This window comes from Myotis daubentonii, chromosome 3 (genome assembly GCF_963259705.1).
Source record: "Myotis daubentonii chromosome 3, mMyoDau2.1, whole genome shotgun sequence".
Lineage (NCBI taxonomy): Eukaryota > Metazoa > Chordata > Mammalia > Chiroptera > Vespertilionidae > Myotis > Myotis daubentonii.
Window position 1 is genome coordinate 122,328,973 of NC_081842.1, and position 20,013 is coordinate 122,348,985.

General features: G+C 37.8%; 1 protein-coding gene across 6 annotated transcripts in view; it reads right to left on the reverse strand.

Annotated features, from left to right (window-relative positions):
- The window catches only part of EXOC2 (exocyst complex component 2), a 272,621-nt gene that overhangs the window by 93,894 nt on the left and 158,714 nt on the right, over nt 1–20,013 (reverse strand). For all 6 annotated transcript variants that reach the window (XR_009451902.1, XR_009451901.1, XM_059688403.1 and 3 more), the window contains exons 12-13: nt 11,655–11,780; nt 2,181–2,305 (exon numbers count right to left, since the gene is read on the reverse strand). Coding sequence is in view for 4 of the 6 variants with exons in the window: in XM_059688403.1 (XP_059544386.1) it covers nt 2,181–2,305; nt 11,655–11,780 (251 nt within the window). In the remaining 2 variants the exon portion in view is untranslated. The remainder of the gene's footprint in view (nt 1–2,180; nt 2,306–11,654; nt 11,781–20,013) is intronic.

Sequence of the window (20,013 nt, forward strand, 5' to 3'; positions counted from 1 at the left end):
AGGCAACTTCTGTGGATGTGTGGTCTACCTATAGCAGGGGTGGGGAATATCCAGTCTGAGAAATCATTTGGTTTGGCCCTGCCAAGGCATTAGAGATGAGTTAATTAAATGTTTGACCAAATATAGCAGGCTAACTTTTAAGTTGACAATTTTGTATAACCTGAGAATGATGCTATAAATACCCAAATGGCCCTTGGTAGAAAAAAGGTTTCCCACCCCTGACCTATTGGAACTGATCCAATTGGAAGGAAAAAAACACTTGGCTGGAAAAAAAAAACAAACAAAAAAAACTAGGTCTAAAATCCATTTCCTAAGGAAATAATTTTTCAGATGAGTTCACCTATCTTGACATTATTCAATACTAACCTAGTAGTTCATCAGTCTAGTATTTCTTAAATGCTATTAAACTTTGTTCACTGAATATCTATTATGTACCAGGACAATGACTTTTAGATAAATTTTTATTCCAAATAATAAGAGCAAATTCTTATTTATTTTCCAGATACTGTAATAAGTACATAATTTCTGCTAACTCATTCAATTCTCAAGCCAGCCCTGTGGAGTGGGCACAGAGAAGTAAAGTTATTGCTAAGGTCGCAATTAATATGTGATAAATACTGGGTGTTTCTCATTCAACACTAGTGTTCCTTAAGAAAAAATTTGAACACTATTTGCCCATAGCACTGATATAGCAGCACCTAACCTTTCTAATCCTTATATAAGCAATCTGAGTTCGAGAGGGAGCAGATTAAGAGAGGAAGCTATGGCATTATGTGAGCAGTGAAGCTACCCCCACTGTGGGAGAGGGAAAGAAACCCAAACCTGTGCTCAGCTTAGCAGCCACAGTGGGAGCAAGTGCAAAAGAAGCAGGAAATAGCTTTACCATCAGGAGGATCCCTATATCCCCAGCTCTCAGGGCTATAAAAGAGTTCTTTCTGGAGACAAGAAGCCAGAACTGCCTTCTGCATGTGTGACAAGTGGGGTTTTCCTAGCAGCTGGAGGCAAAGGGCATTACAGTGTATATTCCAGGACCTAGGACCTAGAGCCCATTCATTGGGCACTTGCAGTGAGAATATAGAGCAGGGGTGGAATCCTCTGGCCTGCCTACCGTATAAGGTCCATGAAATCATTTGGTCTGGCCCTGCAAGGTGGGACTTGAAATTTAATAAATCTAGGAGCTTTGCATAGGAACATAAACTTATATTAAGTGAATTATATTAAACAAATGATGTTATAAATATCCAAATGGCTATTGACAGAAAAAAGGTTCTCCACCCCTGCTTTAGAGTGATAAATCTAAGTTCCAGGTGCTATACATAGAAATCATAACTTCTATGCTACCAATTATGTTATGACTAAGAAACTAAGTAAATATGTGACTTGTGAAAATATAAGAACTTCTGCAGAATGACCATATTGAGGGCTAACAAAAATATTTAAATTCTTTCCAACTAGGAAATCACTTAATTATATGAATTATTTCGAACCTGTGTGCAAGCTATAAAAGCATTTTATCTTTATCATATGTTCATAGTCCGCTGCACAATTTCACCCAGAATTTTGCCCAACACTGTACTTATTTCAGAATCCTTGAAAATATTTCAAATTTTCTTTTTTTCTTTAATTGAATATCTCATTTAATCATCATAATCACCTTTTGAAATAGATACACTCAATATTTTCTTTTTACAGTTGAGGACACTGAGTCCCAGAACAATTAACTTGTTCAAAATTATACAGCTATTAAGCATTGGAGCTTTACAGTGCTTTTAATTAATCTTAAAATATTTGACAATAGTTATTATAGGTATTGGGCCCTTAAGGTTTTAAAAACGTCACTTCAGGACCTGGTTGATGTGCTAAATGGTTGAGCATCAGCCTGCGCACTGAAGGTTCACGGGTTCAATTCTAGACCAAGGGCACGTATCTGGGTTTCAGGTTTGATCCCAGCCCTGGTCCGGGTGTGTGTGGGAGGTAACCGATTGATGTGTCTCTCTCACATCAATGTTTCCCTCTGTCTCTCTCTTTCTCTCCCTCCCCCAAGCCCACAATAAGCGATGGGGAAAAAATATCCTCTGGTGAGGATTAAAAACAAAACAAGTCACTTCAGAATCTAAAATTTTTAAGACTAGAAATTCACAATGATTCGCCTTCATCAATTGTCATATTTGTATACATACCTCACTGAAAAGGCTTCCATTAACATATGAAATCCAGAGTTTCCAGAAATTAGGCAGCTGACTTAAAACAAGCTTGGTCAATTTTTCAACAAATGCTACCCGGTGGGGAGATTTATATCTCCATGCTAAGGGGGAAAGAATAAAATGCCATGATTATACTTTTGAAACAGGAATAAAAATCTGTTTAAACATACTTCCACTCCCCATCTAAAAATGTGCTCCACTTTGGCTGCAGAGCTTTAATATGCTGAAAGACCAATATTTTATTCTTCTGTCACACCACAACAGCCTGCCAGCACAGACAGCACACTCTCCACAGAGGTCCCTGCTTTCTCATGGGGCATGGCAGGTAGGGGAAGGACATGCAGGTCAGGAGGACACAACAGGGAGGACTTCACAGAGGAAGTTGCTTTGGCTTTTCAACCTTGTTGTCTTTGGGATGTTATATTTCTCTTTAAAAAGTCATGCCTTCAAACAGCAAAGTAAGGCACAGGCAGGGCTGGCCCACAAACCAATATTTAAATTTGAAGCTAATATCAACTTATTAGAATGCCACCAGACACCCTATGTAGTGAAAATTCAGTAAGAAGTCAAATTATCACAAAGGAGCACATTCAAACACAATCATGTAATTAATAACTCCTCCCATAACAAAGACATGTAAGCAAATATAAAAATGTTGACGCCTCTTGGTTTACATATAATTTAATGTGATTATTGTAGTAAGTGGGGAATAAGGTCTTTATAGATTTCTTATGGGAAGGGTAAGTCTGTGGGAATAAAAAGTAAAGTAGTAGTAATTTAGTGAGCATTAATCACTTCCCAGCCTCTCCCATCTTTCTATATCACGCTCTTGCCTGTTTCTTTTTCCCTCCACACCCTGTTTCCTGGGCCTGGGGTTCTGCTTCTGAGCCTCCAACAGGAGCAAGACAGAGGCATTTTCACTGTCCAATTTCACAACAATGATGAGGAGTGCTCCTGGAGTCAACTTCTAACTTTTACTCAGCAACTTCAAAGCAGGTTAAGAAAGGGAACTTTCATCCTCCATCAACTACTGGCTTGCTTTCAAAATACTCCCAGGCAAAATGTTATGTGGTTTGTTATTATCGATGCTATTCTAGTAGGAGAAGGATGGATTTTATTTATTTTCCAATATTTAAGAATTTTCTAAATAGACAATATATGGCGAGAAAAGTTAAAAGGTATACAGTGAAGTCTACCACCCACCTTTGTCCCCCATTGTCCAGTTCACAACTCCAGCCATAAGAAATCAGTTACTAGTTTTTTGTGATTCTTTCTGAAATGTCTTTTATATACAAAGGCAAACAGAAATATGTATTCTCCCCCCAAGTGAAAGCATACTAAAAACACAGCTTTTTTTTTCATTTAACAGTGAATGCTAGATTCTTCTATATCCTCTCCTCCTTCCCTCCGTTACATAATAGTTCATATTCTGGAAGTATCATAATTTACTAAGTACTACTAGTAAGTCCCCTCCTACTGGACAGGACTGTTCGAAATCTTTTCCAGTTAACATTAATGTTTCAACCAGTAAGGTATACCTTATCATTTAGCCATATGTGCAAGCACAGATCCTCCTTAACTTACGATGGGGTTACATCCCCTTAAACCCATTTTAAGTTGAAAATATCATAAGTCGAAAATGCATTAAATACACCTAACCTAACAAATGTTAAAACTTAGTCTCACCTACGTGAAACGTGCTCAGAAGCCAATATCCAAAAAACAAAACAAAATGCTGGCAACATGGTATATTGTAGTGTTGGTTGTTTACTCTCATGACTGCCTGGATGACTGGGCGCCATAGCTCACCCTGTTGCTGAGCATCACAAGACAGTATCAGACTGCACATTGCTAGCCCAGGGAAAAAAGCCAAAATTCAAAATTCTACTGAATGTGAACTGCTCTCATACCATCGTAATCCTATCTAATAAAAGAGAAACATGGTAACTGGCGTAGGACCACTACCCTTCCATTGGCTAATCAGCGAGATATGCAAATTAACTGCCAGCCAAGATGGCGGCCCGTAGCCAGGCAGCTTGAAACTAACATGAGGCTTGCTTGCTTCAGTGACAGAGGACTCCAACGTTCCCCACCTGCCTTGCCGGCCTCTGAGCTGCAACTCTGAGCAACTATGTAACAAATATAGAAGCTAAACTTTAGTCCACCGGGCTTGAGCCAGCAGGATCGCAACATTGTAAGCAAAGGCCAGAAACCTACTTTCAGCAGTGGAGGCCTAAGAGCTGGAGCCAAGCCTCAAAGCTAAAGCTGGCCCAGAATAAAAAAAAAAAAAGAAAAGAAAGAAAAAAAGGAGTGGGTGGGAGCTTCAGTCACCCCCAGTCTGAAAACAGCCCTCAGCCCCTCACCCAGGCTGGCCAGGCACCACAGTGGGGACCCCCCACCCTGAAGGATGTGTGACCAGCTGCAAACAGCCATCATCCCCTCACCCAGGCTGGCCAGGCACCCCAGTGGGGACCCCCACCCTGATCCAGGACACCCTTCAGGGCAAACCAGCCGGCCCCCACCCGTGCACCAGGCCTCTACCCTATATAGTAACAGGGTAATATGCCTCCCAGCACCGGGATCAGCGGAGCCGTGAGGCCTCCCGGCACCAGGATCAGCGTGACAGGGGGCAGCGCCCAAACCCCCTGATCGCCCTGCGGCTCTGTGTGTGACAGGGTGCGGCGCCCCAACCCCCGCACCCCACGGGCCCTGCTCTGTGTGTGATGGGGTAGAGCCATAACCTCCCCATTGGCCCTACCCTGAGTGTGAGAGTGGTGGCGCCCCAACCCCCTGATCGGCCCTGCTCTATGGGTGATAGAGGGCAGTGCCCCAACACCCTGATGGGCCCTGCTCTGTGAGTGACAGGGGGAGCTCCCCAACCCCCTGATGGGCCCTGCTCTGTGAGTGACAGGGGGCAGTGCCCCAACCCCCTGATTGGCCCTGCTCTGTGCGTGACAGGGGGTGGCGCCGCAACCTCCCCATCGACCCTGCCTTGAGTGTGACGGGGCGGTGCCCCAACCCCCCAATCGGTCCTACCCTGAACGTGACTGAGGGTGGCATCACAACCTCCCGATTGCCCTGCTCTGTGCATGAGAGGGGGCGGCGCCCCAACTCCCCAATCGGCCCTGCTCTGAGCTGCCGGGAGCCAGTCCATGCTTGCTGTTTCAAGGGACCTGGCATATATGGCATACTGTTCTTTATATGTTTGCTCACCTTCTTGGCACTATGTGTTTTAACCAAGGTCAGCTCTCTGAGAAAGGTTGTTTCCCTAGGTAGGGATTTTCCCCTGAAGTTAGGGAGGGAATAAAACCTCTTAACTAAGTGCCAGGCGGGTAATTAATCACTTTAACTACGAACAATCATGCTTAAGCTACATAATCTTTACTCCCTGGAATGGAGATAAGAAACGCCCTAACCTTTGGCATAGAGATTGCTAGGATTGGAATCAACTGGTATAAATACAGATGTAACAAGACAGAACTTAGAAGACAGAACCAAGAGGAACAGAACCTAGAGACAGAACATGGCCAAAGATCCTGGACAGAAACTGGCCTTAGAACCTAGAGACAGAACCTAGTGAGAGAACATGGCAAAAGATCCTGGACTGAACCTGACTACAGAAATTGGCAAGAGAACCTGACTAGAACCTGGTGACTGAACCTGGCTGGAGAACCTGGACAGAACCTGGCTGGAGAACCTAGCGAGGAAACATGGCTAGAGAACCTGGCTGGAGAACCTGGAGAACCTAGCAAGAGAACATGGATACAGAACCTGGCTGGAGATCCGAAACAGAACTTTGCTGGAGATCCAGACCAGAACTTGGCTGGAGATCCTGGCTAGGCTGCTGATCAACTGAACGCTGTCTCTGTGTCATTCCTTCTTGGCCGACTCCGTCCACACCTTTGGGGACCCCTGGACCTGCTGGGGTTGGACCCCAGCACTGAGCCCGACCAGGGGCTGCACCTAGGGATTGGGCCCGCCCTCTGCCACCTGGGAGCAGGCCTAAGCCAGCAGGTCGTTATCTCCCGAGGGGTCCCAGACTGCGAGAGGGCACAGGCCGGGCTGAGGGACACCCCCTCCCCCCCGAGTGCACAAATTTTTGTGCACTGGGCCACTAGTGTTGAAATATTGTTTAGTTGAACCATCATTAAGTAGGGGACTGTCTGCATCAGTATAGAATACATTCTCAGAAAAGGAACTGTTGGGTTCAGGGGTACACAGAGTTGTAGTTTCGACAGGTATTTTACATTGACCACTCTGGGGACTAGTTACACATCCATAAGAAACACATGCAAGTTACAGGTTCCTTATAACCTTAGCAACGAACAAATAGAACACAGAAGACCCAAAACCATAAACACTGGTGGTTTTTGTGAAGCCAGCATCTCACTGTAGTGTTACAATGCCTTTTCAGTTTTTATTATGACTGAAGTTGAGTACCTACTCAGATATGCTTAAGAGCCATTCAAACTGCCTTTTGTGGCCTGTAGAGTCTCTTTATTTATTGGGCATGTTAGTCTTTGGTCTATGTTAAGAGTTGTTGGGAATGCTTCATATTCTGCTGTCACATATGGGAAAGGCATGGCTCCTTCCTTAGGGTACACTGCAAAGTTGTACTTGTTCAACCGGCAAACTTTTACTGATTGTCACTGTGTGCTAATTCTGCAGCTGCGCTCTGAGGTCTGTCCATGATGCTCACCAGGTATACGAAACAGTGCAGGCCTCCTGCAATTAAACGGCCAGTACTAACGGTAATGTGACATGAGTTTAACCCGCAGTCATAAACAACTAGAAAACTGTGGGGGGAGGGAGGGGAGGGATTTATAAACAACTGTTTTGAGACAGTGAACAACAGAAAAGGGAAACGGGTGGTGAGTCCACATTTGCCCTGGCTTTCTGCCTGCAGGCAATTTCTAGACAAGGTAAAGGGAGGAGTAACCTAAACAAAGCTCAGTGGCCTTTCTGAGTTAGAAAGATGAATTTCAAGGAGGTGAATGGGAAATGCAGGGAAGAATTATGCAAAGTAGAAAAACCAAGCTCCAAAAATCTGCATAAGAGTCATCTTAAGTCTTTATTGAGTTATTAGGTCATGCATACATAGTGTAAGATCAAGATTCCCAGAGCTCTTAGCCTGAAGGAACAATCCTCATTAATTACTTGGCTCATTCAGTGGTGATCCAAGAGATCATACCTCAGTAGTAGAGCTGAAGTTTCCCTAGAATGAAGGTAACTCTAGACTTGCTCTAGCAACTTATGGAAGGCCTTGAATAGGTCAAACTTACTGTAAGCAACTGGTAAAACCAAGTCCAGCATTCCTTAAAGCAAGGCAACAAATCCCTGACACTCAACATTGGATAGTCACAGAGTCTGAGAAACAATAAAAAAACTGAAACGATTAGCCATGCCGAAAGGCAAGGAAATGTGAACCACGACCAGAAACGAGAAGAAAAACTACTCAATAATAATAGATCCAGAAATAGTGGAGATGACAGAATCATCCAGTAATGGCAATATTAAAATATTAAATGAAAATAATGAAAGGGAAGATAGTTAAAAGAACCAAATGGAACTTCTAGAGATGAAAAATACAGTATGTGACATTTTTTAGGTTAAGACACTGCAGATAAAAGATTAAAGTAGTTGAAAGCTTAGCAACTGACACCATAAAGAAACACAGATGGGGAGTGAGGGACAGAGCCTGAGTGATCTATAAGGTAATCTACTGTCCTAACATACACATAACTGGAGTTGCAGAAAAGGAAGCAGACAGAAAAACATTTGAGAAAATTACAACCAAAATTTTTTAAAATTTGACAAAAATTTCCAGGATTTGATAAAATAGATCAAAGAAGCTTGACAAAAACCAGGCAGGATAAATTTGAACTGCTCAAGGTGATGTAATTCATTATAGTCAGTCTCAAGTATAATTTCTAATTTATTTAAGCCTGTTAGTATATCAACTGGTGGTGTGAATGACATTAACAGAGAAGGAGTGAGGTAAAGTGTGTAGACATGAAAAGGAAGGATTTTTTAAAAAACTGGTGGGCTGCACTCCAAGGTAAGGCTCTAGGTCTACATGTTTACAGGGCCACATTATAGCACAGCAGGGAGAAGCAAACAGTTCTCTTCTCCAATTGTTTGGTGCACAGGGTGGAGAATGCACACAGGATAAGAAGAATGAATATCAAATAGACGCCCTTCATTTAGTTTAAGTGAATCATCTAATTTTAAGGTGTTCTTATAATGGCCATTTATTTAAATTTATTAATGAAATGTTAAAAAAAATTCCCTACTTCAATACTTGTAAGAATAATATGAAATACTTCCAAATAAATTTTAGAGGCATTTGAATTTAATATAAAGGAAGGTATTTTTATTATTCTATTTGGATTATTTTATTTCTATTATTGAGGTTAGAAATACCAGTGATTAACAGCGTCTAATTGGCACACCACTACATTATAATCAATGTATTTTATATAAGTAAATAAACAATAGGTAAATATCAACATTAAAAAATTAAAAAATGTAACATGGTTATAATTTGAGATACCTTATCTTATGAAAAAAATAGCAAATAATTTATGATTAATAATAAGTCCTTCCCAAACAAAAGTTTAAAATTCATTGAAAATATGTCTTTCTCTGTACTGACAACAGAAATTACTTTTGTTGCAAAATTAACCTTGAAATTCTCACAGAATTTTTTCTGTGGCATATTTTAAAAAATTAAACCACAGAAAATATAAAACTATACTTTTAACTAAATATGTTGAATAAATACTGACCTGTGGCCAATGACTTACTAAGAAATCAAATGGCATGTATTTAATGTACAATGTAATTACTGGGTAGTTACTTAATAAGTAGAAGAGAAGATGGTGGCATAGGTAAACACCGGAGTTAGCTGCCTCGAACAACCACTTCACAAATACAACTAAAAGACAAAACGGACATCGCCCAGAACCACAGGAAGACTGGCGGAGGGGAAATTCTTCAACTAGAAGGAAAGAGAACAGCATACGAGAATCAGAGGAGGCGCAGTGCGGAAAATACAAAGGTGCGGAGGTACGCGCGGAGTGGGCTGGTAGCTGAGGGCGCGGTTGTCGTTTTCAATCGGGAGGGAGGCTCAGGCTCTGAGCTCCAGTTCTGGGCGAGTCTCTAGGGACCCAGACTCAAACGAGGGCAGCGTTCTCTCCGAGGTTTGCAGCAGTTGCTGGGACTCTGAGAGGCAGAGCCTCTGGGGACAGGACTGAGAGGACCCATAACTGTTCCCTCCACCCGATCTGTTGATCCAGTGCAACCCGCCCCGCCCAAGCCCTGCGCAGAACCATTTGCCAGATAGCCTCAGGCAAAGGCTAGATTAGCACCTCCCTAGAGGACAGAAGTTTTCCCACTGCAGACACAGCTGATTCTCACAGCCAGTTGGCCTGGAGGTCAAATCCCCCTAGTATTAACTACAACAATCAAGGCTTAACTACAACAAGACTGTGCACAAAGACCACTATGGGGTGCACCAAGAAAGCATAAAAAATGCGGAGACAAAGAAACAGGACAAAACTGTCAATGGAGGATATTGAGTTCAGAACCACACTTTTAGGTCTCTCAAGAAATGTCTAGAAGCGGCCGATAAAGTTATTGAGATCTACAAGAAATCTAATGAGACCCTCGATGTTATGATAAAGAACCAACTAGAAATTAAGCATACACGGACTGAAATAACGAATATTATACAGACTCCCAACAGCAGACCAGAGGAGCGCAAGAATCAAGTCAAAGATTTGAAATGCGAAGAAGCAAAAAACACCCAACCGGAAAAGGAAAATGAAAAAAGAATCCGAAAATACGAAGATAGTGTAAGGAGCCTCTGGGACAGCTTCAAGCATACCAACATCAGAATTATAGGGGTGCCAGATGATGAGAGAGAGCAAGATATTGAAAACCTATTTGAAGAAATAATGACAGAAAACTTCCCCTACCTGGTGAAAGAAATAGACTTACAGGTCCAGGAAGCACAGAGAACCCCAAACAAAAGGAATCCAAAGAGGACCACACCAAGACACATCATAATTAAAATGCCAAGAGCAAAGGACAAAGAGAGAATCTTAAAAGCAGCAAGAGAAAGAAACTCAGTTACCTACAAGGGAATACCCATACGACTGTCAGCTGATTTCTCAACAGAAACTTTGCAGGCCAGAAGGGAATGGCAAGAAATATTCAAAGTGATGAATACCAAGAACCTACAACCAAGATTACTTTATCCAGCAAAGCTATCATTCAGAATGGAAGGTCAGATAAAGAGCTTCACAGATAAGGAAAAGCTAAAGGAGTTCATCACCACCAAACCAGTATTATATGAAATGCTGAAAGGTATCCTTTAAGAAAAGGAAGAAGAAGAAAAAGGTAAAGATACTAATTATGAACAACAAATACACATCTATCAACAAGTGAATCTAAGAATCAAGTGAATAAATAATCTGATGAACAGAATGAACTGGGGATTATAATAGAATCAGGGACATAGAAAGGGAATGGACTCACTATTCTTGGTGGGGAAAGGGGTGTGGGAGATGCGGGAAGAGACTGGACAAAAATTGTGCACCTAGGGATGAGGACAGTGGGGGGGTAAGGGCATAGGGTGGGGTGGGAACTGGTTGGAGGGGAACTATGGGAGGGGGGAAAAAAGAGGAACAAATGTAATAATCTGAACAATAAAGATTTACTAAAAAAAAAAAATTACAAAATGTTGCTGAAAGAAGTTAAAGAAGACACCAATAGATGGAAAGACATCCTCTGTTTATGGATCAGAAGACTTAATATGGTTAAGGTATCCATATCACCCAAAGTGATCTACAGAATCAATGCAATCTTTGTCAGAACCCCAATGATTTTTTTTTTTGCAGAAACAGAAAAATCTATCTTAAAATTCATATAGAATTTCAAGAGACCCTGAATAGCCAAGACAATTTTGAAAAAGAAGAAATTTAGAGGTCTCACACTTCCTGATTTCAAAACTTAAGACAAAGCTATGGTAATCAAAGCAGTGTGGCAATGGCATACATACAGATGTATATTCCATGAAAAAGAATAGACAGCCCAGAAATAAACCTTCCTACACTAGTATGTGGTCAAATGGTATTGACAAAGCTTCCAAGACCATCTAGTGGGAGAAAGACAATTATTTCAATAAATGCTGCAAGGAAACTGGATATCCACATACCAAAAAATAAATAAATATAGTTGGACCCTAACCTTACATTGTATTGAAAAATAAATGTAAATGAATAAAAGAATTGCTAATCCAAAAAAAAAAATAAGTAGAAGAGACAACAGTTGATAATATTTAGCAGTAGTAACAGAATTAGTTATGGAAATTTCCAAGAGAAAAATGTTTTAAATTAAACAAGTAGGGATTTAAAAGGCAAAGTGGGCATAGAGAGATATACTTACTGTCATCTCGACCAGACTGAAAGCTGCTGCCCCGCTTTAGTGATGCTGTCTGACTAAGATGGGCCAACACTGAGGGGCGAACATCACTATCCAGATCCACCATGGGACTGTGCAGGCCTGCGGTACCTGGAAGGGAGAGGGAACATTCCTATAGGTTCTATGTGTTCATATTTAGTTGGTTTAAAGAACTGCTTCTCTGAGTTATTTCTTGCTCACTTTTTCACTCTTTAAAATAAAGGATTTACTAAGTAAAATAAAAAAATCTCCTCCAAGTAGCTTTTTAAAATCATTCTCACCATGATAGACTTGGAGGATCCAATCCATTACTTTGGCTTGACAGAGAAATGTAACAAATCATGGAGTGAAACTTATATATCATTTTAGAGTGAATGTTCAGTAAAACTGGAGAGAGAGATGTTCTAGGAACATTAACATCAGCATGAGAAATCACTTTTTGAAAAACGACTTGGGACTTGGAAGTCACAGAGGTCTGACTTTTAATGGAACAGATTTATAGCACAAATCTTTGGCTTCTCTCATAAATTTAAATCCCCTAATCCCATTTCTTTCTTTCTTTCTTTCTCTCTCTCTCTCTCTCTCTCTCTCTCTCTCTCTCTCTCTCTCTCTCTCCTTCTTTTCTTTCCTTCCTTTCTTCCCTTCCTTTCTTCCCTTCCTTTCTTTCCTTTCCTTTCTTTCCTTTCCTTTCTTTCCTTCCCTTCCTTCCTTCCCTTCCTTCCTTCCCTTCCCTTCTTCCTTCCCTTCCCTTCTTCCTTTCTCTCTCTCTCTCTCTCTCTCTCTCTCTCTCTCTCTCTCTCTCTCTCTCTCTTTTTCTTTCTTTCTTTGGGATGTGGAATTTGCTTCCTTGTTTATATTCCTGATGGCAGCCAAGCTAGTTTGGATCCTTTTCACCCCACACTGCTAATATTCCAGAAGCCTAACATGCCATCATTGTCAAGAAATTATCTTTATTGTCCGGGAATAAATATTCCAAAATATCCCCAGAATCCCATACCAAATTATCCTAAAAACCAGGAAACATTTTTTTCTAAATTGGGTAGCAAGAGCTATTAGGATTGGAATCCCATGTTGGTAAATATGTTAGTAAGACATTCACTTAGAATGCTAAAATTTGCCTTTCAGTATGGTATGTAAAGGTGCCTATGAGCCCCCCACTCTGAGCTCTTTGGCTGAGCATCTTCAAAACAAGCTGAATTCACTAAACACTTACAGAGTACTTACCATGCACAGGACTCTTAAATATTCTGCCTATGAAAATGCATTCCACATTTTTCTGCCTTATTTTCTATCCTCTCTACCTGAAAAGACTTACTCATTCCTCTTCCTTTAAAATGCTATTGCATGAAGCATTGCCATCTTCCTAGGGATAAGGATTAAATATTATATCTCTGTCCAGTCACTGGACCTTCTGCAATAACTCCCTCATTATATACTGAGTGACTGATACTAAATTAGTCAAATAAAAACCCTATCTTATTTTATAAGTTAATACTAAAAGCTTATAGATCTGTTTTCAGGTGTAAAAGATAAAACACATTTATAAAATAATAATTTTATGCCACTGGTAATGTTAGCTATTCAATAACACTGTGCAGTTATATATTAGACATCTCCTATGTGCCAGGAACTATACAGACCCTGGGGATAAGATGATGAATACAAAGATAGGCCCCTGCTCTCAACTTATTTAAATTCTGGTGGAAGCAGGAAAAAAAGCAATAAATAAATAAAATACAGTAAAAAGTGTACTGTTTCATGGGCTCCTCCTATCATGAGCCATTTAACATGATACAATGTGAAATTACAATACAATACAATACAGTACTATCCTCACAAATTTTACCAGATAGGTTTTATAGAAACAGAAATTTATTGAACACCTATTGTGTTTCAACTCTGTGCTAAATGTTTTATTTATATGCATTTCTACTTTGGTAAACATATCTAATACAAGAAGACTTATGTAATTTAATATTAAGAAAACAAAATTAATGTAATTTAGAGTAAAAAAATACAAACAAGAAAAAAATACTTTTTTAGTAACTGATACTTTCTACATTAAAGAAGAAATCATATAGTCACCACATAGAATTCAGGAATATCAAAATATCAATTTTCTGAAACACCCTCAAAGTAAAAAGGGGATTGAACTTAGTATCACATTAAACATTTATATAAAAATTTATAGAATAAAAAATGCATATTAAAAGGTGCAAGAAGAGTGCTTTAATTTAAAAAGTTATAATATTACTCTTGAAGGTTTCAGGACTTTAAATTTTTTATTAAAAAGGAAAAGACTTCCTAGTTTCCTAAAAGTACACTATATACCATTCTTACAAAAAATACAATTATCATTGTTCAAGTAAATCCTCAGAAAAGGTTTTCTATATAACTTATGTATTTACAAGTTTAATTTAAATGGCTTAAGATTAAGGTTATTTATATAGCTGAATTTAAGTAACTAGAATTCTTAAACTGTTAGAGACTGATTTATCTTTCCCTGTATTAAGAATATGCTTTTCTTCTATTAGAAACCATAGCATAATTTTCTATGATATCAGGAAAAGAAAGATAACATGAACTAATTTATTAATTGGTGATGTTGAATTACCAGCAAGTATGTCACAGCAGCAGGAAGCTAGAACAGCAGTCTACCCTGAGAACTAATGAACATCTGGAACACATCTGCAAGATGTGTTTCTGCTGAGAGACCAGAAGAGAGCGCTTCAGCACTGCACACAAACACACACACACCCAGCACACCAAACAGTGGGCATTAACTCAGAAATGTGTTCTACTCTGTACCATTTTGCATCTTCTTACTGTCAAAAATAAAGGTCTTATGATGAGTTGTTTTACAGGAAATTAACAGAATTATCCTTTGAAGAGAAAATTAATGAAAACATTTTAAATTTCAGTAGTCAGAAAGCAAGTATATAAAAAAACTTCGAGGATTCTGAGATTTCTTTTAAATTTCTACCCCACAAAAGACTGAATATGAAGTGGTTTTGATGCGAACAAAGCATTACTAAAAAGAACAAAAAGAGATGAAGAAAGAAAACATTTTCTGTAATAAATCAGCAAAAGGTTTTAAAATATCTTACAATAAATCATTTTATTTTCTTTTGACTGTTTAACCTCACAATATCATAGCAATATCTACTGATGTGTTTAAGAGAATATATATATTTATACAAAACATGTGGTTATAAAGGAGAATAATTATGAAGTTTCATATGTCATGCTCTGATTTATGTGCAGGTCATATGCAACTGAAAACATTATTACTCAGTATATTTTCCCTGAAGATCCTTGAGATCCAGCTGAGGACAGTATTCAACTGTACACACACACTTCAGTTTTTTCATTACAATATTAGCTTGCAATGGGACATTTTGTAGGTGACAGAGACTAAAGTATTTGTAAAACTGCAACTGACTTTGTCTTTTGCAAGCTTAATATTGCATTAGTGAGTTATGAGAAATCATTATTTTCTTGACAGTAAATTTTCTCTAGAAACAAAATGTTCCTATAATGTTTTTCTAGACGAAACATTTTTAAAAGCCTTTTACTAAATGGGATTACAGCCTCTCTGCCTTCATTTGTGCTAATACTAACCATTAATTGTTCCCTATATTTGAAACTTAGGGCAGGGTATAATTCTGCCCAAGATTCTCATGGCTATACAACTCATATGGGGCTTTTCAGCTAGCTTAAGGAGTCATAATAGGCCTATGCTTTATCACCTGTAAAAATTAGGGCTTGAAACCATGCATATTTTAAAGTATCTTCTTAGTTATAAAATTCTGATTCTATTATATGAAGTTTAATTCTGAAATTTAAATTACCACTGAGAACAAAATATGCTTATTCTGCTCACTATTGCTACAATTTAGGACACTGATTAGTGGTGTCATCTAAGTGTATAAAAAATCTGCCTCTACACAGAGGGCATATGGGAAAATTTATTCTTAAAAGAAAAACACATCAAGAAAATATTAAAGGCAACAAAAAAATAACAGTGAAACCTTTATCTGAATTTTACAATTTCATTGTGAATCTTACAGGTTAGATATTCCAAAGACACTAAGGAAAGTAACCAAAAAATATACTCAGATAAATAAGTGCTTTTAAGATCCAAATTACTTGGCTATAACCTGTCAAAAGTTATCTGAGAGGAATAACTTTAGGGTAAAAACTACTTTAGAGACAAAACTGCACATAGGAGCACACCCAACAGCACGAAACCATCACTACAGTATTTGTATAAACAAAATTCTAGAACTGAATGTACTTCAGGTGTAGCTCTATCTTCTAAATTCTACAAACCAGTGTTTGATTTACAATTTTACCAATATATCAAAGAAAAGATAGGAATCTTATCTACAGATGCTTGGAAGAAGCATCTTGGAAGAAAAACTCCTTTAAACACTTAAAAGTTTTTAAAAGCTAAGCTTCTTAATTACTGACAATCAAGAGGTCAAAATTTTTATTCCCCAGTTAAACAAAGTTTCTATAACATGCTACCGGCATTCTTAAAAGAAACTCTTCCTAATTGTGAATATACAAGAGTAATTGAAAAGATTAAAAACAAAAAAAATTAGAAAAATCATTTTTGGATATAATACTACATTTTGTTTTAATATAAGAAAAACAGAAAATTTCTTTCAGAAGTTGCAGAAGTCATTTTCTTCACAGTGCTAATAAAACAATCCACCACTTCATTAAAAGAATAAAAGCTGCAGTGTGGAAATAAAAGTTTAAACTGCTTTATTTTCTAACAGAAAATAAACTAATAATCTATTATAATTTGCTATTGAAAAACTGAAACATTTGCTATTTTTTTCCCTGCAACTGAGAGATTTCTACTAGATAAAAAAGTTTTCAGCTTTATGCTAATCTAATAGATCTGAAAAGATCTACAAAGCTAAAAAACTTAAGGGTTTACATTAAAACGCTGATTCTTACCAAAAACTCCTAACGACTTTAAGATGACTTTATAGTAAATGCTTATTATACCTCGTATTCCCTCAGACTTCCTGGAAACCTTATCATGTATCAGTCAAATCCTTTCAACTCAAGATGTACAAGTTTACCCTATTTTAAATGAAAAGCAGTTAGTATTTGTTTTAACAGACCCTATATAACATAAAGGGCAGAAGAGACTGTTCTTCAGGGAAGACTGAAAATGTGGAGCCAGGTGAATAAATTCACTGTATTTTTCTCATCCTTCGTGCCTCTTGAAAGTTTTCTCACAGGCAACAATAGTGTGGGGAACACTGATCTACAACCCTGACTCTCAAAAGGGCAGCTGACTTCCTTACTGCCCTTAAACACCTTTGAACACATTTTCCTGAGCACAGCGGGCCCTTGTCCCATGTGCAGCACGACCACCCACTGTTGCTTGTTGACCAAACACACAGGGCCAGGAGCCTCCACAGACACAGGCAGGATGGGATTCCTTTCAAGCACAACACACAGAAGAATTTCAATGCCAAAGCTGGGGGGCAGGGGTGAGTATAGTAAGGCAGAATTACAAATTCCTCATGAATTAGACCTGTGTCAACAGATAAAAATGTTCTTTTTGATCTTATGCTTCTATATATATTTAAAGTTCCTATAGGAGCATTTCCTCAATTTAAAGGGGATAATTTAATCAAATTAAACAAAGGGAGACATATTTAACATACCTTACTTCACTTTCTAGGGTGTCAGAATTGCCCTTAACAGGTTCCAGGCAGCCATTCTGATATAACATTATTCACAACAATAGTTGAGAAAAGAAAAACTATTGTAAAAGCAAAACTACTGGTGTGAACTTTGAAGAAGTATTTATTCACTAACATTGGCTATCTAAGCAAGAACTGTAAAAGCTGGATGGGTCAATAAACAAAACAAAATTACTTATGTTTTTAGTACTACATTTTTCTTGTAATTATATAAATTTAAGTAGAGAAAACATGCTTACAATATATAAGTAATAGAATTAGTACCAAAATGACAGAATACAAAATTAAAATGTTTGTAATGATGAATATTTTAAATTACCAGTTATTGCTAGCATTCAATGTGTGCATGACTTTCCTTGTCAAATTTTCTTTTTTTTCTCTTAAGGACAGGGGATGTGATTTAGACACGATGTGGTTCCCAGCCATAAGACATCTTCTTCCAGATATACAGTAAGCCAGGACAGCAGAAGGGAACCAGCTGCCAGGATAACAAATTGAAAAGACTTTTTGACATAAGCCTGTTTGGCCTGTCTGATCTAACAAAGATAAAGATAGATCACACATTGTTAGGTGAATAGACTAGTATAAAATAGAAGAAATAAACGAAGAGAACTTAATCCAACTCTTTTCTATGATATTCAACAGCTGTTATTTTACTATATAGTTTCTAAAAATGAATGCTGTGGTATTCAAAAATTCTCAACTCCTAGGTTATTGCCTTAAAAACAAACAAACAAACAAACAAAAAAAAACACTGCTTAAATTACCAGCATTAATTACTAGTTTTAATTTGGAAGCTAAAACTGGTTTTTCAAATTAAATTTAAAAACACATCTATAATCATTATGGGAAAAACCTGCTGATCTGCACTCAGATAATTAAAATTGCTTATATAAACTTATACTATTTACAAACAACAATGACAATTTCTAATAGTATGCAACAGAAATTCTAATGGTAAACAATTAAGTGCAAATCTAATTCATGGCAAACTGAGTATCACCTGGGTTTTTTCTCTTTGTGGAAAAAAAAAAAAGACAAAACGAAAGGGAAAATCAGACCACCACTTTGCTGGAAAGAGTTTTCCACTGTAATCATAAACTGGTACTTTCTTCTACTTCTCTCTCCTTAATCTACTTTCTCCTATATATACCTCATAGCTTATAAATCTTAAAGCAAATAAATAAAATCCCACTAAAAGCACTTAAAAGCATTTCAACGTCTAAAGCCAATTAAAAAAAAATACTCTGTGGTCATAACATGCAAAATAACAAGGGTGCAGATAAACCTGTGGTTGCCGAATCTACATTGGAAGAGATTTAGTTGCAGGGAGAATAAACATCAAGTTAATGTCTCATATTGGTTCTTGCTGCAGGTGTGCCTTTCCTATTTTCTTTTTTTTTTTTTTTAAATATATTTTATTGATGTTTTACAGAGAGGAAGGGAGAGAGATAGAGAGTCAGAAACATCGATGGGAGAGAAACATCGATCAGCCGCCTCCTGCACATCTCCCACTGGGGATGTGCCCACAGCCCAGGTACATGCCCTTGACCGGAATCGAACCTGGGACCCCTCAGTCCGCAGGCCGACGCTCTATCCACTGAGCCAAACCGGTTTCGGCTTCCTATTTTCTTTTAAAATCAATTCTATTAGTCTGCATTCATACTGTTATGATAAACATTCAGGACAGGAGCTATTTTTAAATTTCCAGAAAATAAACTTCATTAAAAAAAACCTTCCTAACGTACAATTTCATTATACCAACTTTAAAATAAAAATTGTAATTTTATTAAAATTCAATATGTGCATAACAACACATTTTTACTGTCTTTTTAACCATGAAAATATTTTTATGGTCTCAGAAAATTCAATGAATCTGCTGCCAGTTTTCTAACAGAGGTTGACATTTAATCTAGTATAAAGTAAAAGTCTACCTAACTTTGCATTATGGAAATACCAGAATTATATTTATTAATATCTCACTAATTAAAAACAAACTATAAGTTATGTACCTAAAGGTCAAGAAATATCAAGAAAAATTACAGTGTGGTTGTACTGTGTAAATTCACAAAATTATACGTAAATTGTAAAATATAACTTATGAATGCATTTTATGAGCTTTTGAGTTGAAAATATGTATAGCGTTTTTATGTTTTTAGGTCACTGGGTAAACAAACATTTTTATTTCAGCAAGTAATTAATCTAATAATCTACTCAATGTTTGAAATAATTAGAAGAGTAGGCATTTAGCCCAACCTCTAAAATATTCTCATTATTTTTCTTCTACAATAAATCAATACTGGGATAATTTAGAAGAAATCTTTCAGGTGTGACATAGTGTATGTAAATTTGCAAAGAAAACCTGAGGCACATGTAAACGCATTTCCTTCTATTGTGTGACTATTTTAAACGAATCTCTTGCTTACATGAGTTACTGCTCATACTCTAAAGTCCACCAATGCACGCCATCCTACCGTGTCCTATGGAAAATCCTAATTAAGTACGTATCTAAAAGAAGGAAATAATTACTCAGAGCAGGCTGAAACCTTTTCCCTCCAATTATTATACATAAACAACATATATTTTTAAGAGTTAAACTCATTTTCAGAACA